Source organism: Chenopodium quinoa, unplaced genomic scaffold (genome assembly GCF_001683475.1).
Source record: "Chenopodium quinoa cultivar QQ74 unplaced genomic scaffold, ASM168347v1, whole genome shotgun sequence".
NCBI classification, from domain to species: Eukaryota; Viridiplantae; Streptophyta; class Magnoliopsida; order Caryophyllales; family Amaranthaceae; genus Chenopodium; species Chenopodium quinoa.
In genome coordinates, this window is record NW_018744497.1 from 137,604 (window position 1) to 159,919 (window position 22,316).

At 30.8% G+C, this 22,316-nt stretch overlaps 1 protein-coding gene across 1 annotated transcript; it reads right to left on the minus strand.

Moving 5' to 3' along the window:
* Positions 1-59: 59 nt before the first annotated feature.
* LOC110697673 (probable aquaporin PIP2-5) lies at positions 60-2,796 on the minus strand. The gene is made up of 4 exons (XM_021875052.1): positions 2,372-2,796; positions 846-1,141; positions 599-739; positions 60-496 (listed from the first exon to the last, which is right to left on the minus strand). Exons 1-4 carry the CDS (start codon positions 2,667-2,669, stop codon positions 377-379), a joined length of 855 nt encoding a protein of 284 aa, XP_021730744.1. The 5' UTR covers positions 2,670-2,796; the 3' UTR covers positions 60-376.
* Positions 2,797-22,316: the final 19,520 nt, after the last annotated feature.

Here is a 22,316-nt window from a genome sequence, read left to right on the forward strand (position 1 = left end):
AATTCTTAAATAACCAAAGTAGTGCTTCGAATTTGACGTAAATAAGTAAAGTAGATTACTAAAGATAAACTTAAAACACTTATTCATAATTAAGTAGAAACCGGAGTACAACAGTGGAAGTGAAAAGATTAAAAAAAAAAAAAAAAAAAAGCAAATAGAAAATGGCATCCACTGAAAGTAATGCCTAGACGCAAACAATGACATGCTCTTCCAACCAAAATGAAAATTAAAATCTTATATACAACTTTTGGATAACTCAACACCTCTTTTTACTCTTTAGGCATAAATGGAAGAGCTTAAATACACCAAACAATCCTCATTATAGCCAAAAACCATGCTTTTGATGAGGAATTTCAAAAACGAGAAAGTTCGATGATCACATATTGGAGGAGCTCCTGAATGATCCTAGGGCCTTGACGAAACCAGCTCTCAAGATATATTGGTGATAGATGGCAGCAATGGCAGCCCCGATCATTGGTCCGACCCAGAAAATCCACTACATTAGGAAAAAAAAGGAGCAAAGATTAGCATATAAGTTTGAAGTATTACAATATGATACAACTATTTAAGTAATGTAGTATTAATAACGTGTTCGTACTTGATCATCCCACGCTTGTTTGCCATTGAAGATGACAGCGGCGCCAAAACTTCTAGCAGGGTTGATACCAGTGCCAGTAACAGGGATGGTGGCTAAGTGAACCATGAACACTGCAAATCCAATTGGGAGTGGTGCCAAGACCTAACAGTTTTTGCACAAGTTAGCCAACAATCACTTTTGTTGCAATGAAAAAGTAAACCATTTGACTAAGCTAAGGTCTTATTTTTAAACTGTGAAGGTAACTTACAGGAACATGGGAATCTCTAGCACTGCGCTTAGGGTCAGTGGCGGAGAACACCGTGTAGACAAGAACGAATGTACCGATGATTTCAGCAGCCAATCCGGTTCCCTTGCTGTAGCCGTCGGATAGAGTGTTGGCACCACCTCCATACTGAGTGTAGTATGATTTTTGGAAGGCCTTCACCAGTCCAACACCGCAAATGGCTCCTAAGCATTGAGCCACCATGTATAGAACGGCTCTTACTAGTGAGAGTTTTCTGGCCAACAACAACCCAAAAGTCACCGCTGGGTTAATGTGCCCACCTGTTCATACACATGCGCAATTGTCAAATTCAGAGACAACTAGAATTGACACCAATAAAAGTAACACTAATAATTGATTATTTAGGCTCTACCAAACTTTTACCAAATGTACTTGAACACGATTTTATTAGAAACTTCTAGTATGACAATTATGTGCTAAACTTTAATTAATGTTCTGTAACACTATTTTGTTAGAAATTTCTAGTATGACAATTTTGTACTAAATTTATGTATTCAACATTAATATGGTTATGTACATATATAAATAGTTAAATTTTGAAGATCCACATCGAGTTAAATCTAAGAAAAAACACATACGAGTGTTTATCTTATAATGTTATCTTGATATTTAACTTTTCATTTTGTAATATATACAAGTAGGAAAATATTATCTTGAGAAGTAACTTCTACCAGTTAAGCATTGACAAACCAGCATATTACTGATTAACTAACATGTTAAAACATCATGCTTAAAATAAATTTCACTGTAACTTTGAAAGTCAGATGATTGAGTCACTTTCTTTTGGTTTTTTTACTCCTTTGCTATAATTAATTCTTCAATATTTCTAAACTAATTTATATATTGGAAGTATATTCAAAGCAAACTTTGACAAATTATCTAACACTTTACAAATATACTTGTATGGGTAACTTTCAAGTACAATCAATATCTAATCATCTACCAAATTCTATAAATTCTACTGTATGTTTTCTGAAGGGTCTGGTTTCCTTTTTAATTTGTGTATTGAAAGTAAAAAAGTAGATAAACCACTATTACATGATTAAAAAGACTGTTATGTCTCTTTTATTAGTCCTATCTACTGAGAAAATTCACTATAAACAAAAAAAAAAAAAACTATCTAGTGATATTCTTATAAATAAATTAAATTATTTTCTTAAATGTGGACTCTATTTTTATTCATTTATTCATTAAAATGTCATACTGACTGAAATTTTATGTTGATTTATTTACGAAATTACTACTAACTAAACATTTATAATGAATAATAACTAGTTGACAACTACTTTGTAAAACACTTATAGTTAAATCATCTATTTTCATAGCATACGGCTAATGTTGATCCCACCGCTAATAATTATTACCACAGCTAACAACCGCTTGCTAAACAAGGCCGTGACTATAAGCTACTACCTCCATTCATATTTAAGTACATTATCAACGTGACAATTAACTTACAAGGAAAATCGCAAAAGAAGTAAAAAACATACCAGAAATACCAGCAGTGCAGTAAACAAGAACAAAGATCATGCCACCAAAAGCCCAAGCAATACCAAGAATACCAACACCACCACATTGATCAGCAGCATTCTGACTCTTATGCCCAATCACAGTCAAAACTGTGATGTACAAAAACAACATTGTTGCAATAAACTCAGCAATCAAAGCCCTGTAAAATGACCATTTACCCAACTCTTCTGCATCAAACAATGGTGATGGTGGTGGGTCTTGATAGTCTTTTGCTAACTCTCTTCTGTGATCTCCTCCTACTTCAATATCCTTTGCCATTTCTTAACTTTCAAAAAAGAAATGAAATTTGTTGGAAATTTTATGTATTTTAGAAAGAGAAAGCTCAAGTTTTAGTGAGAGAAAGATGGTGCTCAAGTTAGAACTGATGGGTTCTTGAAGTGATGGGGTTGTAGCCTATTTATTGGAGCTGAAAAAAGGTTGCAATTTTATTCATTAACATTTCACTAATTTTGCCGCCCCATTTTAATTTCTTTAATATTTAATTTTTTATTTTATTTTAAGTTATCCTTTCATTTTCGTGGTTGAAACTTGAAATTAATAGTGGGACCAACCTCTTTCTACCTCTTAAAATCCCCCTCTAAAATAAAAATATACTCGTATAAAAAAAACTGTTAATTAATATTAAAACAAAATATGCTGAACTATCATCTTTTTCTAAAATTATACACATGTCGCTTTCTTATAAAATATTTTCTTGTCTAAATGCTTTAATGACATCATTTTTATTTTTTATTTTTTTAAAGTTGAACTAACTACTCTATTTTTATTGATTTGAAAATTATTATATTTATTTGGACTAAAAAATAAAAATTATAAAATAAAAACGATTAATTGTTGGAAGCTAAAATAATAATGTTGATGACATTTGTGCTAATTGTATACTATATTTTTTTTTTTCTTCACATTTCATTAATATGCATCCATAAATAATTTTTTTTTCGACTATTTCAATTATTAATTGTAAATAATGTGGTTCATGTATATCCTTAAATGTAAATTATTTTTATATTTAATTTTAATCTTTATATACAATGTAATGTAACATAAATAAATTACAAGAAAGATTAATTCTAACCGCGCATCGTACGAGGATAACCTAGTAAAATTAATAAAAAAAAAATAGATTAATTATAAAATAAAATAAAATCTCTTTGATTGTAATATGATGTCTTCCTCCAAAGCTATAAGTGCACTCAAAGTGGGTAGTGTCGTCATTTTTGCCTTCTATTTGTGGTTTCTTTACTATACATATCTTTTAATACATATCTCCTTTTTTCTATGGTCTATGTTATCCGAACTTCCGTTGTATTGTAGATCCTTCCAAAAAACAGTATATCTTGGAATCACAAATTCACAATGGTGATTGTATCATTATTATTGATTCTTAAATAATTTTGCATGTGATTTTAGCCCAATTTGGTCGTTATCATTTAATAGAATTACTTGCTTTTCAAGTGATTGCAAATTTCATTACAAATTCTATTTTATTAAGATACTTGACAATACATCCTACCTTTGTTCTTGAAAGCTTGAATCATTTACCCCACAATAACCATATTACTTTTTATTATGAACAAATTTAAACCTGATCATAATTTATACGGAGTATAAAAGAAAAAATATGAACTTTTTAGATTACTCCTAATATACATTTTCTAAAAGTTTATCTTTTTATAATTTTAACTAATAATATAGTGGAAAAAACTCAAAGACCAAGCTATCACCTACTCTTCATAGTAAACAAACCGAACCCACCTTGAGGTTGAGAGGTGAAGGTGCTACAACCTCACCAACCTTGATTCTTATAAATACGAGTAAAAGTTAAAGTAATCCATGAACTTTCTTTGCTTTTTTATAATGCGGCATATGTATTTTTGCAATAAATTAGTTAAGTACGAAGTATTGTCTTTTGAGACAAAAATATTAAATGTAACATGCATATCATCTTATTAGAATTGTACTGTATTGATATTTTAGGTATAAATTTTACTATTTCCACAAATACGAGAGTTTTAAAAATTGGATGGTGTAAGAAAAAACTTGAATAAAGTAGTAAGAAATTGTAAAATGAGTAAATTAAAGTAAAATATAGTGTAAATGTTATGAGAGTTGAGATAGTAAATGAAATATGCCAAAAATAGAGTAAACATGTTACGAACAATTTGAAACATACTAAAGAATGAAGTAAAAGATGATTAAAGATGTTAATTGTGTAAGATGTGCATTGATAAGTTCGTTCAAAACTTGACACCAAAGAGAACTTGAATTTACTCATGTTAATATACTAAACTTTTCAATGTTTTAAGGAAGAATAATATTATCCTTTTAATTTGTTTCTTTTTGTTTTTTGGTTCCTTTATCCATCTAACCTCTTCATTCATTATTGAACAACTTATAGCAAATTGGCATACATACATTATATTATATATTGAATGAAAATCAATAATGTGTAATAATTAGTAACCGAACTAATTACAACCTTTGTACAAAGGAGGTAGAAATGTAGTATTACCAATAATTCTTTCTTTTTATTTTTTATTTTTTCTTTATTTTTGTTGGTCACTTGTCAATTAAACCCCTTAAACTGGGAATTTTTTTCTTATAAGTAAACTAAAGATTGTTGTGACTCATGTGAGGATAGGAGTTATTAGTAAGTTCTTGAATGTTCGATTACAATTAATACTCCTGTAATCCTTAGGTTAGCTACTCCTAACAAATTAACAATATATGGCTTAAATTTAATTTATTAGTCTAACAATAATTATTACTCCGTATTATGCAACAGCTACACTCAACATTAAAATCAATTGAAGTCAATACCCTTAATTAATCGCTTATCTGTGAACTGATTCAAAAGAACACGTATTCAACAAAGAACTTTAAAGTGTGAAGAATAATTAGGGGAATAAGAGCAACTTATTTTACATTTCTTAGAATTAGTGGTGCATAATTAATCAGCAGTGCTTCTTATCTATGTTCTGAAATATGTTTGTTCAATTAGTGGAAGAGTTATCTTCATAAATAAATAAATAGGGGTATTGGGCTAATGTGAAAACATATACTACTAATAAAATGTTGTACTTTAGAGCTCAAGAAGAGAATTTCAATCCTAGTTAATATCAAATCAAATATATATAAAAAGGTAAACCTGCATATGAGTGCAAAGTGTATAGTAGTAACTATAAAGCATTAAAATTTCGACAAAACTAATGACAAGCAATACTTATTTATATTCATATGTTTTTTTTTTTTTTTTTTTTTTATTTTTTATTTTTTATTTTTTTTTCATTTCAACATAGAGGTGTCAAAAACTGACCCGACTTTAAATAAATCGAGATAACTCAATGTTTAATTTGAGTTGCATAGGCAATAAGACTCAAATTTGTATTAAAATTACCCGACCTAACTAATCCCAGCTCGAATCGACTAATGAAATGAATTGACATCTCTAATTTCCTAATTCATTATTTCGTATATTTATTAAGGGAAATGTCCAATTTTTTGGTGTACAATGTAGTCAATTCTTTACACAAATAAATGGAGACAATTTAGATGAAAACGGTCATAGAGTACAATGGTAGGCGGAATTGTATTTATGCAAGTGTAGAAGAATTATTTAGGGAGTTAGAAAATAACGTCAAAGAAAGAAAGAAATGAGGCTGTCCTAATCACATGAGGTTTGTGAGGCACCGCCCCAATCACTTAGCACCACTCCAGCACCGGCCAAAGCCAACTTAACCCAGCTCTTTCGAACTTTGATTCTTTCCAACCACTCTTTTTCTGCCACGTCTTTTGTGGGCTCTCACCACTGCTCATTCCTAATCATTATTCCTAAACATAACATTACAAGAAAAATAATGGTGAAGTAGTGTTTAATGATATGTCTAAGTATTGAATGTTTTCTAACGCAATTATTATGTATGGTATACATAATATGTGGTTTTATCCTAAACTTTCAGCTTAATATTATTCTAATGGACTGTGCTGTGCTAGCCCGCGAGCCCAAAACATTAAAGCTTGTGGGTCAGGACGTGTATAGGCTTCGTTTATGAAAGATTAGCACAAGCCAATATGACACGTCCTCTTCTGACGCAAGACCCAATTGAGTACGGCACGTTACCACGATACATGCGCCTATACCCATGACCAGCTATCATCATTTCAAAGAAGGTATTTTATCCTTGTGCATGAATAGTATAAATGAACCATGATTTTGTCATAAATTTTCAACCTAATGACATTGTATAGAATATATATTCTGCTTACGACATAATTTTAGACACTAGACTTTTTCTGTTTAACCACATCATTAATCAATCAATATCATAATTACATAGAAATTCCAAGATTTACAGCTCTTGTTAGTATTAGTTTAGTGGCTAATATTACGCCACGCAATGATAAGGTGGTGATAATTGGAAGAGAATATAAATTTGGTCTGTTCTTTTTGTAATTTATACTGTTTTGGGGTTTGGAATTATTTGTGGTCGGTAAGCCTAGTTTGAGATTAGGCTAGCTTTTTTTACGTGTTGCAACTTCAATAAATGCAATTTATCACAAGCAAAAATAGAAAAAACTTGGTATTTAATTACGATATGACAGATTCAGTGTGTTATAGATTGCCAAGATCCCGGGAGAAGGGGAGTGTACGTTCATTCTGGGAAGTGTTCGATTTTTAGGATTGTTTTTCACGTGTTTGAGTTGGACGAATCTTAGATTTGCTAGTTGGAACTATTTGTCTCGAATTTTGATGGTGAATTCGAGTCATTGAATGGAGTACTTCGGGCGTTTTGATTGATATCGACCGAAGGTGAAGTGTACTCGTATGGTTAGGGGTCATGTTGCAACACTAGCTAGTAAATGGTGCTACCCTGAGAGCACTATTTTCTATTGGCTTTTTGCATAATTAAAATTAAGGTACTAATAATAACATTTATTTTCTCCGTTTTAAATTAGTTGACATGCTTTTCTATCACATTTGTCTATGCATTAATTCAATCGTAAATATATCTAATCATCAATAAATAAAAATCATAAAACGTTAATACTTTGAAAATACACATTAGAGGATCTAATAAGATCACACATAAGTATGTTTTTTCTTATTTATAAATGACAAAATCTAACCAAAGTATAGTTTGTGAATAGTGTCAAAAGACAAAACGTGTCATCTATTTAAAAGCGAAATACATTTTAATTTATAAGCTAACATTAGATCTATACCATATAGAATCTAAATATTTAGATGCAAATTTAAGCGTCTTAGGAAATTACTCATATATACTGCAAAATTAATGTTCAATAAAATAATGTGTAACAAAAGAAAAATGAGATATACTTTTTGATTTGGGTATTTTTACCCCGCCACGTGGACCAATTAGAGCGTGACACGTATCATCCTAGGGAGAGCCCAAAGTGGACTTACCAGGGCTAGACACGTGGCAGACAGATACTCCATATAGAATTGGCGGCCTTCAAGGCCCAATTCCTAGACTGCCCAAAAATAGTGCAACCCATTAGTCCTAGGTTTCCGTAACCTAGGACAGAGGCACAAATCCCAATGACCCTATAAACAGGGAGATTTACCCCACTTTGAGAAAAACATTCAATTATTGGAAAAACATTCAATGATTGCACCATAATCAATTCTCTCACATCAGAGAAACATCTGATCTCGGAACCCGAGAAGATCTCACATTACTTTCCGCACCTTTTTACATTCTCTGTACGCGTTCTAACTTGATTGTCAGAGGCGGAACTCCACTCAACTGGAGGCTCCGGTGTTTAGCAGGTACTGGCGCCCGGAATCCAGATTTAGTGACGTAACTCCCGAGGGACGCAAAAAATCCCGAAACACCTTTAATGTGTGTACTCCCTCACTCTTAACTCTTACCTCAGTCACATAGATCAACTTTACGGATTTAATTTAGAGTTGTAAGTGTTTCTCCACTACTCTCACAAGCATGTATCTAGACCTCCCCAGGAGAAAACACAATTCTCTAATTAGGTAGTGTATCGTATTCTTCACCTAAATTTTACCCATCTTATACGAAGTTTTTTTTATTGATATGATCTTATCTTATTAGTTTGGAACTTATCAACTCTTATATTACAAGTATATTATTTGAACTTATTAGCACTTATTATATTATTGAAACTTATACAAACTTATTAGTTAATATTATCTTTTGTAAATTATTAAACTTAAAATAAGTGAAAATAAGATGAATTATGTTAATATTTATTAATTGTTATCTTGATTAAAGAGCATCAATTTGGATTTTTCATAAAAATAAATAATCACCATAGTCAAATTAAAGCGTACAATATAAATAGTGAAAAAGGCATAACATTGCAAAATAATAATTTAAAAAAATAATAACAAAATGGAGAGGCACAACGCCTAAGCCAACAAGTCAACAACCCATTCATATTAACTATGATTTGAATTTCTTTGATGACGAAACATGAGTTAATTAAAATTTCGATAGACTTGATAGTCATAATGTAATATAATAAGCAACTGACCAAATGAAGCTTTATAGCGTGGATTTGGGGGGAGATTACAACCCAATTTTCTTCTCACAAGTTGAAATCGCTAATGGATCTACTTAAATATTTGATGGCCCAGGCGTGAAGTCCATATAAATCAGGCCCAAAAAATGGATTCTAAGGGGGAAGAAGTCCCTTGCAAGATGCAAATAGAGGAGGGGGAAGAGCTGATCATGTTAGGCCTGACCCGTTTTAGGATAGGCTTTGGGTAGAAATTTTCGGTCCGGAGCCAGGTCGGGCCAGGTTCGACCCAAAAAATTTTGTGTACCCGTAGGCCTTGGACCTTTTTTAAGCTTCTTAGTTAATTTTTGGCCCAACTCGAAAAGGCACAAAAGCCGCTATGCCGATCCATTTTTGCTGGTTTTGGGCAATCATTTTCGGCATGAATCTTTGTCCATCCCAGCCTAGCCCGACTAAGCAGACTAATAACTTTACTCTCGACCGGTTCACTCTTTGATCACCTCTAGGGAAAATTAGGCAACCCTCTTATAAGGTGCGAGAATCAAACTCCTCTCAAAGAGATGGAGGTACGGGGTGATGGGGTCCAACCTTGATTATCATTCCCATCTAACGTGTATTTTTTACAATCTTGTCATTTTAGCTTTCTATGTTGCAGTTTTAGAAGGAAAAGTTAGTAAAAATAATCCTAACTTTTCTCGTTCGCTCAAAATAATCTCAATTTTGGATTATTTTTAAATAATTCGAAATTTAGGGGTCATTTGTTTTTACTGAACCCAAGTGACTGGTAACCTGTTAAATAGGTTTTTTTTTTTTGTTAGTTTTAAGTGACACGTGTCTGCACATTATAGATTGAAAAAATTAATTTTAAAAAATAAAAAATAAAAAAAAAACCCCACAACCAACACCCACTCAACCTTTACCGGTCGGCCACCACCATTCCGGAAGCCCCCAACCCCGCGGGCACGCAGACATTCCTCCCCTCCGTTGGTGCCGGCGACGCTCCTCCTTGCGACTAAGGGTTCTGAGGGTGGGGGAGGGCCGATTTGGGGGTTTAATGCGGCGGGGGAGGGTTTTAGGGATTTTGGGTAGTGGTATGGGTGTTTTGGGTGGTTTGGTGGTTTAGGGGAGGGGCGTCGCCAACACCTGTGTGGGAGAGGAACGTCTAGGCGCCGACGGGGATGGGGATTCCAGGAGGAGGTCATGGCTAGGTGGTGGACAAGGTGGTCGTGGATGGGAGGTTTCGGCATTAGGTTTTTCTATTTTTTATTTTATTTTTCAGCCAATTAAATAGCGAGATGTGTCACCTTAACCTGTTATAACATGTTAAGTGATTGGTTAAGATCATTTTGAGGGAATGACCCCTAAAGTTTGGATTATTTAAAAATAATTCAAAGTCTAAATATTTTGAGCGAACGGGCAAATATTGAGATTATTTTTGCCAAGTTTTCCATTTTAGAAAATCTCACAATGACTGGTATGGTGTTTTTTGATGGTTGAGTAGACGTTATTATACTACACTACTACATTACTACCTCTATTTTCTTTAATTTCCAATTTTTCCTTTTGCACTATTTACGTACTCTAATTTGATCAAAGGTTGATGATTAATACATACTAATAAAAATATATAGTCATAAAGAATTATATTTATAAAAAAATAAGCATGAAAAGTTGAAATTGAACGCTTTAACAAAAGTAGACAATTATTTCAAAAAGTGGTATGTATAAACGGACTTACGGAGGTTTATACAACAAGAGCACTGTGACAATTAAAACTTATGAAGGGTAAGCAACCAATATCTTAATATTTACACACATGACTAACAGTTATACAAGATAAAAACCTTCAACATCTTGACGACCAACTGGAAAATCGAAAGAACATGAACTTTCCCTTCATGATGACAATCTACATACCATGTTGATGAAACAAGAACCTTCTTAAGTGAAACGACAAAAGAGCAGAGGAGAAACTTGTAGACTTGGGACGCCAAATATGTTTGTCAACTAACTTTGTTGGTAACATTTTGGTGGTGCTACCCACGACTTAGGACATGTTCACACCACGATACCACATCCTTTTGTGGCTCTCTGGTCTCTACGAACCAAAAGAGAAAAATCTTATCTCAATCAAGACATCGTTGTTGCTTAAGATTAGTAATAGTTAAGAAATGGACCAGCAACTAAGCTAACAAAAATGGCCACAACTAAGAAGAAAAAAGCCATATGTATTAATAATGAATGCAATGCCTAACTAGCTAATGTATTTTTTGATAGCTCTTTCTTTGCCTCTTTGCTAAGATTGGAGTCAATAAAATAATAAATGAGTCTTTATATTGATAGACAATATGAATTGGGAAGTTAGCACGTTGGAAATGTGTAATTAAATGAAATAATTAGTTAATTAATTAAGTAGTGGAATAATGTTGAACACATAGCAGCCATCAACGACTAAACAATTTTTTTAATCAAACCAATTATTCCTAAATATAAGAAAATTAAAAAAATTTACCGTCCTTTTAGAATCATAAAGGGGCCAATGAGTTTGGTTTGATGGTAGTCCGATGAAGTTAAATTATAAAATTTAATATATTTATATCATATCATATCATATCATATAACTAATCATATATATAACTAATATATAAAAATAAACTTTTAGCCAGGCCATGAGATACGACTCTTGGCGTTTTAATTTTTTGCCAAATGTCGCGCCATGTAGGCGACAATTAATAATTAATATGACATGCATGATTTATATATATATATATATATATATATATATATATATATATATATATATATATATATATATATATATATTGGGTAGAATAGGATAGAAAACTTGGATGGATTCAGTAGGATAAAAAAGCTATTTTAGAGTTTTATTTTCAATAAAATTTGGATAGATTTAGTAGCATAAAAAAGTTATTTTAGAGTTTTGTTTTCAATAAAACTTTTGGTTTAGAATTTTATTTTCTTCAAAATACCAATATTTCTATACAAATGATGGATCTAGAGAGGTACAAAAGGGAAAAAAAAATCAAACTGTTTTTATATATAATCGCTCTCTTAAGTCTTAACATGCAACCAGCCTTTCCCTACATGTTTAGAGAAAATGAAAAGAGATCACAGCTTTAGACAACTGTTCTTTTTGGTTGTACATTATTACTTCTAATTTTTTTAGATTGTCAAGTGATTATTAATCCATAAAATACCCATAAACAGACAAGTATGATTGTCAAGTGATTATTAATGCATGAGTAGAAAATTCAAATAACATATATATTTTAGATAAAAAGTTTTATTTTAGATTTAATAAACAACCTAGGCATCGCACGGGCACAAAAATAGTATATATTATAAAGCTAAACTTTTAGTCAAGCTACAAGACAACAACACTTCGCATTCTAAGTTTTTGCCAAGTGTCGCGCCGCGTTTGATAGATCAATTTAGATAGATTTTGAGAATACAAAAATTAGTTTAGAATTCTATTTTCAATCAAATTTGGATAGAATTTTAGGATAAAATTGTTAGTTTAGATTTTTATTATTGATAAAATACCAAATAATAAACTTTTAATTAGGCCAAGATCGAGACAACAACACTTGGCGTTCCAACTTTTTGCCAAGTGTCACGCCACATTGGATAGATTTAGATTTAGTAGGATAAAAAAGTTAGTTTAGAATTCTATTTTCAATCAAATTTGGATAGAAGTTTCGGGTTCGGGTCAACCGAACGAGCTTAGAACATTTTCTTAAAATTTATATTTGGCTCACTTTTAGAATTTTCTAAAACTAGGGTAGCCAAAGCGCGCGTGGTGGCCTGCCTTTTTGACTTAATTTTTCTTGTCTTGTGTTTGCACTTGACATGGAGTTAATGGACTAATAAAGGAATATCTGTCTATTGCTTAGCCTTAATTTTTCTTGGCTTCTGTTTGCACTTCACATGGAATTAATCGTCCGCTGCCAAGGGCTCTTGTCTTTGATGTTGTAGGATATTTTGGGAAATGTGATAAAATGGCTGCACCCTTATTTAAGTAGTGAAAAAACACAATGTGCTAACACTCTATATAGGAATTATGATACTAATATATCTTTTGCGCTCATTGACCTAATCGGAAACAAAAAGGTACAACATATAGCAGTACAGGGTACATCACAATACATAGTAGTGGCATTAATATATAATAGTATTCAGATACACATGATTTTACAATGCTCAAAAGTTAACAAATAATCAGAAAATGAATTCGGACAAAATGCTTCTAACAATTTGGTTTTGCAGTAAAAGAAGCTCTATGCAACCCCATAATTCCCTTGAATCCCTTCTTGCTTTCTTCCTCTTTCACCGTAGTCAGTTCAGTTTCCTTTCTTCCTAATACATCTTTTTCGGCACAATCTTAGATTAATTTCATTAGTTTCAGTGTCCTTTAAACACATGTGAAAGTCGTTAATTATGACCTTTCACAAAATATAGAAAAAAAAACTCTCACATAAAGCAATAACCTTTCGTTGTCTAGTGACTAATGTTGTCATGTAATTAAATCATAACCCCCATTAAATTAAATATATTAAATTTTAAACTTTATTATTCTATTCTTCATTTAATTTCTAATTAATTGATGGGTCTTAAGAAAATACAAAATTATACATGGGGGTAAGAAGGTAAACAAACATTTGAGGGGTATAATGGTTCGTGCACTATTTATAAGAACAATCTCCTACTTTTTATAAGGTAGGGATAATTTTTAATAATGTTTTTAATGGAACATTTTCACCAATATTATTACTTGTCAATACATATTTACTACATAATTTAAATTGTCACAAAAGCACATCAATTCCTAACTAGCTAATTTCGTATTAATGATATTTTTTGAAATTTGTATATAGATAACAAAAAATTTATCTTAAAATTCAATAAACAATCCGGGCATCGCACGGGGCACAAATCTAGTATCATATCACTAATAAATAAAGTCAATCTTGCAGCCAGACCATGAGACAACGACACTTGACATTCTAGTTTTTAGCCAAGTGTCGCGCCACGTAGGCAACAAATGAGTATTATTATGACAAATATGATGCTAAGTAAACGAATTTCAGATATATTTTAGTAAGATAAAAATGTAGTATATAGTTTTATTATCGATAAACTTCTAATATTTCATACATACAAAATTTATCATAACTTTTAATATATATCCTATAAATCGGTTCTATTTCTACCATAAGTTTTGTTTTAAAAAGTTCTTTAAAATATAAGATTTATTTTTGATATATTAAATTAATTTAAAAAAATAATAGAATTAGTAAAAATAAGTTTTATTCATTAAAAAAAAGAATTAGTTTGGTAAAAATAAGTTTGGTAAAAATACTTTCAATAGACCTTATAACATTGCCTTATTGTATAATATTTCCAGTTCTATTGAACTGGTAATATTATACAGTTTCTTACACATTTGGAAGAATCCTTTAATTACATGAAGTTTGAAGAACAATATTTAGTAACCAACAACATTGTTTACTTTTGTAGAGTAATAGAAAAATCAATTGTCATGAGGAATTGTAATATAATAAAATTTCACAAATTCCAATAAACAAACTTTCACATTTGGGTTTAGTGATTGTGATTCATAGTGCTTCATTATCGACCTTAGGTTCATTCCAAATTGTTGGATAAAAAATTGCATTCAATGCTAAACACGTATAGTACTATTGTTGTTTCTCACTATAACTTATAAGTAGCTAGTGTAGCTATACTTGATGTTTTATATTTCAAACACACTTGAATTGATTGTATGTGATAAAAGTACATGGGGAAATAGGTTAATATGGTTGAAAAACATTGAGTCTTATTGAACATTGCTCAATAATGAAAAAAATATCGAGGAAACTTATCATTTCCGGAAGACAATCTATGATAAATTTATTATTCATGGCTTGATTTACTTGGAATTCTAAGAACTTTAAATTAAAGTTAGTAGAGGATCATTTTTATTGTTAAATGATATATCTCATGATATCTAGCTTCTTGCCATTTACAAGCACAAACCTGTATTAGATAGTTAGTACAGCCTTGTCATTGGTTGGAATGTGAATGGTAAAAAATTCTAGAAAACAACTAATATTAACTATATATATATCAGACACAAAAAATCTATTGATTAATAAATTAGAAAATAATTTCACTATAATCTAAATTATGTATAGATGGCTTTATGGCTTCAAAAGTTAATTAATGGTTAAAAGAACATATTATATAATTTGTTTTATTTAATTAAAATTGTTATTTTTGAATATGCAGGCATGAATAAGACTAAAGAAAAAAAAAAGAAAATTAAGCAAGTATTTGATACTTCCTATCTTTAACAAGACTAAAGACTTATTCGCTATATATCTTCCTGTCTTAAATACTTCTTAGGTTTTTATGTTTCTTTTTTTTACGTAAGGTTTAAATTAACTCCGTATTTATTGTAACATTTTCTCATTTGCACATGATACTTCATCGTATAGGTAACTTTTTATATTTCGTTTTATCACTCCTCTTCATAAGGACTCCAAAAACTCCATGTATATCTAAATTTTATAAGTAAAGATTTGAGAAAGTATATGAGACGATGAGTGTAGTAAGGTCTATGGATACTAAGTTAGTCATAGATCAAGGTCACATTGAAATTTTAGCAACATATATATAGAGAGAGTCAGAACTAATTTAAAAACATGAACACATAATACATCAAGATCTTGCTTCTGGCCTTTTTTAGATTACTAGTTTATCTGGTGAGCAATATTGATGGTATCCTAATCGCTCTTGCTCTAGAATGTTGTACATCAACATATACGAAAAAAGCAAGAAAGAGTTCATAGTTTTGAAAATTAAATTAGGAATAAATATGGTTTGTTTGAGCAAAAAACAATGGAATTTCTACTTAATGAACATTGATACAACATTACTCAAACACGGAAATGTCGTTTGTTAAAACTACAATATAGCATTTAATACTGTTAGACAGGAAAAGAAATGAAAATAAGGTCAGATTGTTTGATAGGATGGATTATAACATGCAAACAAAAACACAATTTTTTGTTACTACATTTTAAATCTTATAGTTTATGAAATTACATATTCAATACTAAAGTAACTGTGACGATAAATTAGCATGCATGTGCATCCATCTCAAAATCGAGAGTTCATTCCCGTAGAAGAATACTAATAGACCAACATCTTCCATCGTCAGCCAAACGTAGAACAGTGTAAACCCTTACACATTTTTTTTCATGAGGTCAGAAAGGGCTATAACGATTAGTTTTAACATGATTTATTATTTGTTTTTAAGAGAATGCTATTAGAAAAATCAAACTATATTCATAAAAGAACATACGAAGTACATTAGGTTATAATTATATATGTCTCTACTTTATATTTCGACACATATTAACCTCTTGATTATAGTTGACTTAATATATCTTAAGACATCTTAATCTCTTAATCTTATGGAGTAGTATAGGTATATAGTTTCACCTCCTATACTTGCTTAATGGTAACAAACCTCCGAGCTCTTAAAATAAAACAACCTTAATCCTAATGTTGTAAGACTGAGAAGTTTTCAAGAGTTATTGAGTATTGGTGGTAGAGGACCTTTGCATCAATCAGATGTTCCTGTCATTAGAGGTGAAATGTATTTAAAGTTCCTTAAGTTGCGAGCATAGGTGCAAAGAAAGTCGAAGTTTAGGATGTAGTTTGATCATAGATGGATGTTCAAAAGAGAGAACGAGCTGAACATATCTGAATGTGAGTGTTTATTGCCAATTAGGGCTTATCTATATGCAATCACTTGAATTGATATAACTTTTGTTGTTAATGATGTTTAAGCATGTAATTCGATGTAGTTAGTTTTAGAGAATTAGTTTCATGGAATAGGACCTCAACATGTGCTTCAAATTATTTTATTCTCAGCATCACCATGGCTAGATGCAGTTGGAGATAAAATTAAGGCAAGATTCCTTAAATGTGACACCTGGCCTATTGCCTCGGCTTGACATTGGAGAGGGTGGCCTCGACGATAACTAGGTGTGACAGAAATATTGATGCCTTTCTGTGAAAGGAGCATGCCTATTGCTAAGTTGTTACACTTGCTCATCACCGATAGAAATATTGATGCCAACAAGCCTCACTTGAGGAGCCTGTAAGAAAGAAGGATTCAAATGAAAGAAGAAATAATTAAGTAAAAATATTTGTGATAATAGAACTCAATGACTTTTCAGGTTAATAGAACGGTTGCATTAATATATTAAATGTTTTTATTTTCCTTAGCCTTCCAAATCATAATTCAATTGTTATTTTATAATTAATTTAAATGTCAATATTTGACTTATTTTAATATTTGAATTATTATTAATTTATTCTAATTTAATTCAATTTTGGATATGTAATATTCCAATCTATATCCATTAAAAAAAACAGAACTATACGTAATATAATTTTATTTACGAATAGTTGCATTAATGTGTTTTTTTAATATTGTACCAATTTCTCATCTTTTATAATCTTCCAATTAAATCATGATGCGTTATTATATTATTAAACTTACATGATTAAATTTAAAAGAAAATAGGATAAATTTATGAATTTAAGTGTTAGTAACAATTTGGGATAAAAAAAAAAATTTTAAAAAAAAGAGAAAACATTATAAACTTATGTAACCAAATAAGCAATATCAAACCAAATTGTAATAAATATGCATATCATTTTATAAGGAAATTCAAACATGAATTACACGGATTAAAACTCGTTAATTTTGAATGGAGATGGCTAGAATAATTAGAGAATGCATGTTAATAACTTCATGGGATAGAGGGAGTACCTAGTTTAGAGAACTTTGAGATCACTGAAATGACGCAATTTAAAGTAATTTTCAGGTAAGTTACTGATTTGATACGGAATTGATACTAAGACCATTAGATTGAAGGTTAATCCTTCTTTCTCTTCTCTATTATCCATCGCTCTCACCTCACCACACTCGAATATTTGATAGAATAAACCCTTAAATTGAAGATGACTATGATACATGGTCTAGAAATTTTTTTTTTTTTTGTATTTATAGCCAAGTAAAGTTGTGAATATGGTAAATGTAATAATTAAATGCAGACCATTTATGGAATACAATCATCAAGATATTATATGTGTGAACCAAATCATAAATTAATATAAAAATGATTTCATTCCATATAATTTAAAGATTTTAATTTACTTACATATATTCTAGTCTTATCACATATCTTATGATATTTTCTCAACATATTTTTTACATTTAGAGGTGGCAATCAGATAGCTTAATTTGAGCCTATATCAGATTGGTTCCATTTTTAGAGATGGATCGGATTCAGATTAGGGTTACTTAGTTTGGGTGGAACTAGCATTCTTATTATTATGGGATATGACATGGATTAATTTTAGCTATTCATATATCTAAAGGTCAATTTTGATTTGGCATTGAGTATAGTATTTCGAATCATGTTAATTTTTCAAGGGCGAATTACATACGTCAATCTCAACTTTTTAGTTACATACAAGGATTTTTTGAGATTTTAGCATAAGATTTCATGATCATCATTAAGAAATTTAAGTTTTCGATCATATTAAGAAAATTAAAACAAGAAAATTTGGAAACTCGTGTGTCATATCCATTCTTATAAGTTACTGTATTACTTTGTATGATTCCTACTATCTATCTCTAATAATTATTGCTACAAGAAGAGTTTAGTATGTCAATCAACAAATTTGATCATTGATAATACTCTTATCAATCAATAAATAAATAAAAACAAAGTATATATGTATTTGATGGAAAAAATAACAGTTATTATATAAACGACAATAATTGTTTTTGTTGTTTTAGCTTAGTGTACAATGCCTCACATTAAGATCAACCACACTAAGAAACTTATATTATACTCCCTATGTACAATTCATTATGTGTTTACACATGAAATGAAGGAATAGCTATAATGATACATGAGCTTTATAAACTGCAATATTGGTATCTAATCACTATATGATATCTTTTGCTTTCACTTGCTTTTACTTGTATTCAGGTTTATAAATAAGGTTTAAATTATTAGATACAAGACATTCGAACAGGAATGTTTGAAGGCTTTTAACTTCATATTTTTCTTGAGAAAAGAATCATCAAATTCCCTCGTCATCTATGCCATCCCAATGGCGCCTCAAAATGTAACGAGAATCCTTTGTGAAAGAATTTCTATAAAATTTTTGACTAATACACAATTTTGACACAAAATCTATTGATACACTTACAAGCATGTCCTTCACAAAAACCATATTCTATGACTTTCTTTATAATTACTTTAATTAGGCAATAAGGCAAGTTATTAGGTCTATTAGATAGGTATTACTATGCAACCTTTTACACTCTTTCGAAAAAGCCTTTTCTAGAATTAAGTATAGAGAAAAATATTAAACACGCAACATGGTTTATTTTCGTAGAGTATGCAATGGAAAAATCAATTGTCGTGAGGTATTGTACAATATGTACTACGAATTACAAACAGAAGGCTCCTCATTAGTTTGATCTTTGAAATTTAAAAATTTCAATAAAAAATGTTGATTCATGATGCTTCATTTTTGGTCTCAAGTTCATTCCAAAATGTTGGATCACAAAAATATCATTCAATGCACAACATAAATGTACTCGTTTCTCACCATACCTAATAACTAGCTTAGTTAGGGTAACAACACTTGATGTTCCACATTTCAAAAACACTTGTATTGATAAAATGCGACCAAAGTAAAAGAAGAAATAGATTCTTATGCTTAAAAAACATTGAGTCTATTGAATATTGTTCAATGCATGAAGCTAAGGAATGATTAAGGAAATTTATCATTTCTTGAAGACAATCTATGCAGTTGCTTGTGATGGCTTTCATATGAGCATTGCAAGTTTCTATCAATCTTTTTACTCAATAACATAAGTAATGACAAATCTATTATTCACGACATGATGGCTTACTTGGAGTTTTAAGAACTTCTAATTAATTATAGCAGAGGATCTTTTTCTTTTTAGAAGATAGATCTAATGATATCTAGCTTCTTATCATTTACAAGTAGAGAATCGCATAAGATAATTAGCACCGCCTTGCCATTGGTGGCAACGTGCATGGTTTAAAACTCAAGCAAACAACATTTACTTGTTGTAATAAATTTCAAAATAAATTCGTCATAAATCTAAATTATGTAGCTATTCATATAGATTACATTGTGACTTCTAAACCAAATTATAATTATTATCGAACAAATATTTGAGTCTGTCTAACTTAATTAAAATAAATAATATTGAATATGTATGCATGAATAAGGCTACAACTAGAAAATTAAGCTAAGATTCGATCTATTTGATCTTAATAAAACTATAAATTGTATTAAAAAAAAAATGTCTTCTATATTTAGAATTTGTAAAAATAAAAATCTACATTGTTATTGTAAGGTTATTTAGTATATTATGATGATATTTATATATATATTATTTATAGTCACTAATTGTCATATGAGAGACACGTGACATGGTCTACAGCGGAAACAAAGTCGATAGGGGAAATACGACATAAGGTAACATCATTTTTTTTTTGAAAGAAGTCCCAAAGGACATTAAATTTCATTATTGAAAGGCATACGACATCTACAATTGACAATTAACGATATTGAAAATAAATTTAACAAAATCAAACAACAATTAATTGGGGAACGGCTAAGAATCCAAATATTTAGATATAACAATCCGGCACATTTTCGATTCGTTGTCTCATACAACTTTTTGAGTGGATACGTCGCCACTTCATAATTTGATTGTGAGAGAGAAAATTCTTGTGCTAATTTCGTAATGCGAATCAGAACAATAATCAATCGTAGCTCCGCACAACTAGAGACCATATTAAGCACAAATAAAACCTTGTCTTACGAAGGAGTTCGAAAAAGCTTGTCTTTCGAAGGAGATTGAAAAAACCTTCTTGTCTTTCGAAAGAGATAAACCCTTTTTTTCGAGGGAGACATTATTATAACCTAAGAAACAACAACAAAAAACGTAAAAAAAAAACAAAGATTGGAGCTTTCTACCGGTGAAATCTGATGGAAGCCCCTTTAGAATAACAATGGAGGCTAGAGTTTAGGGGAGAGAAGAGAGAGGAAAGGCTAGGGTTTCTTTTATCTTACATCATGTTTTGTTTAATAAGGTAATTAATAACAATTTTTATTTTATATGGTAAATGTTAATTTATAAGGTAGTTTCTTAGTAAAAAATCTTAAAATAAATTACTTGTACTTTAAAAAGGCCTTTTCAAATCATTCAAGTAGGTAGCACTGTAAGTACACTATTTATCAAAGTAAAAATATTATATAAATGATTACTTTAAAGATAATAGTCTCAAATATCTAACAAGTGCCAAATTTCAGTAGTGGCAAGGTACCAATTAGTTGTTGGTGTAGTGGTGATTGAGACTACATTTGGTAGGGAGGACTCGTGCTCGATCCCTCATAATTAACAATAATTGGGAGGAGACTGGAACCTAACCACCCAAAACTGATCTCCGAATCCGAATTAGTCCTAAGGGTGAATCGGGTGGAACGCCAAAAAAAATAAAAATAGTAGTGGCAATTTAAGAAAGGTTCTTAAATCTAAACTAGTTTCATGCATATGATGATGATTTTCAATTCTTATTAAGCTCGTCGCTTTCTTCGAATTGAAACTCTAATAATAAAAGCATATTTTTTTTATAGGAAGTTGTGTTGATGAAAAAGATCTTAACAATATTAATGTAAGGATATTAATGAGGTTACCACAGAAGAGCAATAACTAGGGGTGGGACTTTTCAAACCGAACCGTGAAACCGTTCGTTACCGAACCGAACTATCACGGACCGATCCGTTTATAAACCGATAAATATAAACCGAAAACCGAACTGAACCGTTCAATATCAAACCGAAACCGAATTGAACCGCTCAATGTCAACCCGTTACGGACCGTAAACCGATAACAAACCAAACTGCGCAAATCCGAACCGAAACGAAACCGAACCGAATGGTTTATAAACCCGTTAATGACCCGAACCGTTTATAAACCGAAACCGTTTAAACCGAAAAAAAAACCGTTTAAACCGAACCATTTGTAACCCGCTAACCGTTTAAACCGACCCGTTTATGAACTGAAACCGTTTAAACCGTACGTATAAACCGAACCGTTATAATCCGCTAACCGTCTAAACTGAACTGCCATAACCCGTTAAACCGAATTGTTTTCAAATCGCAACCTGTTTAAACTGATCCGATTACAAACTGCTTAACTCAAATTGAATTATTTACAACCTAAATGGCTAC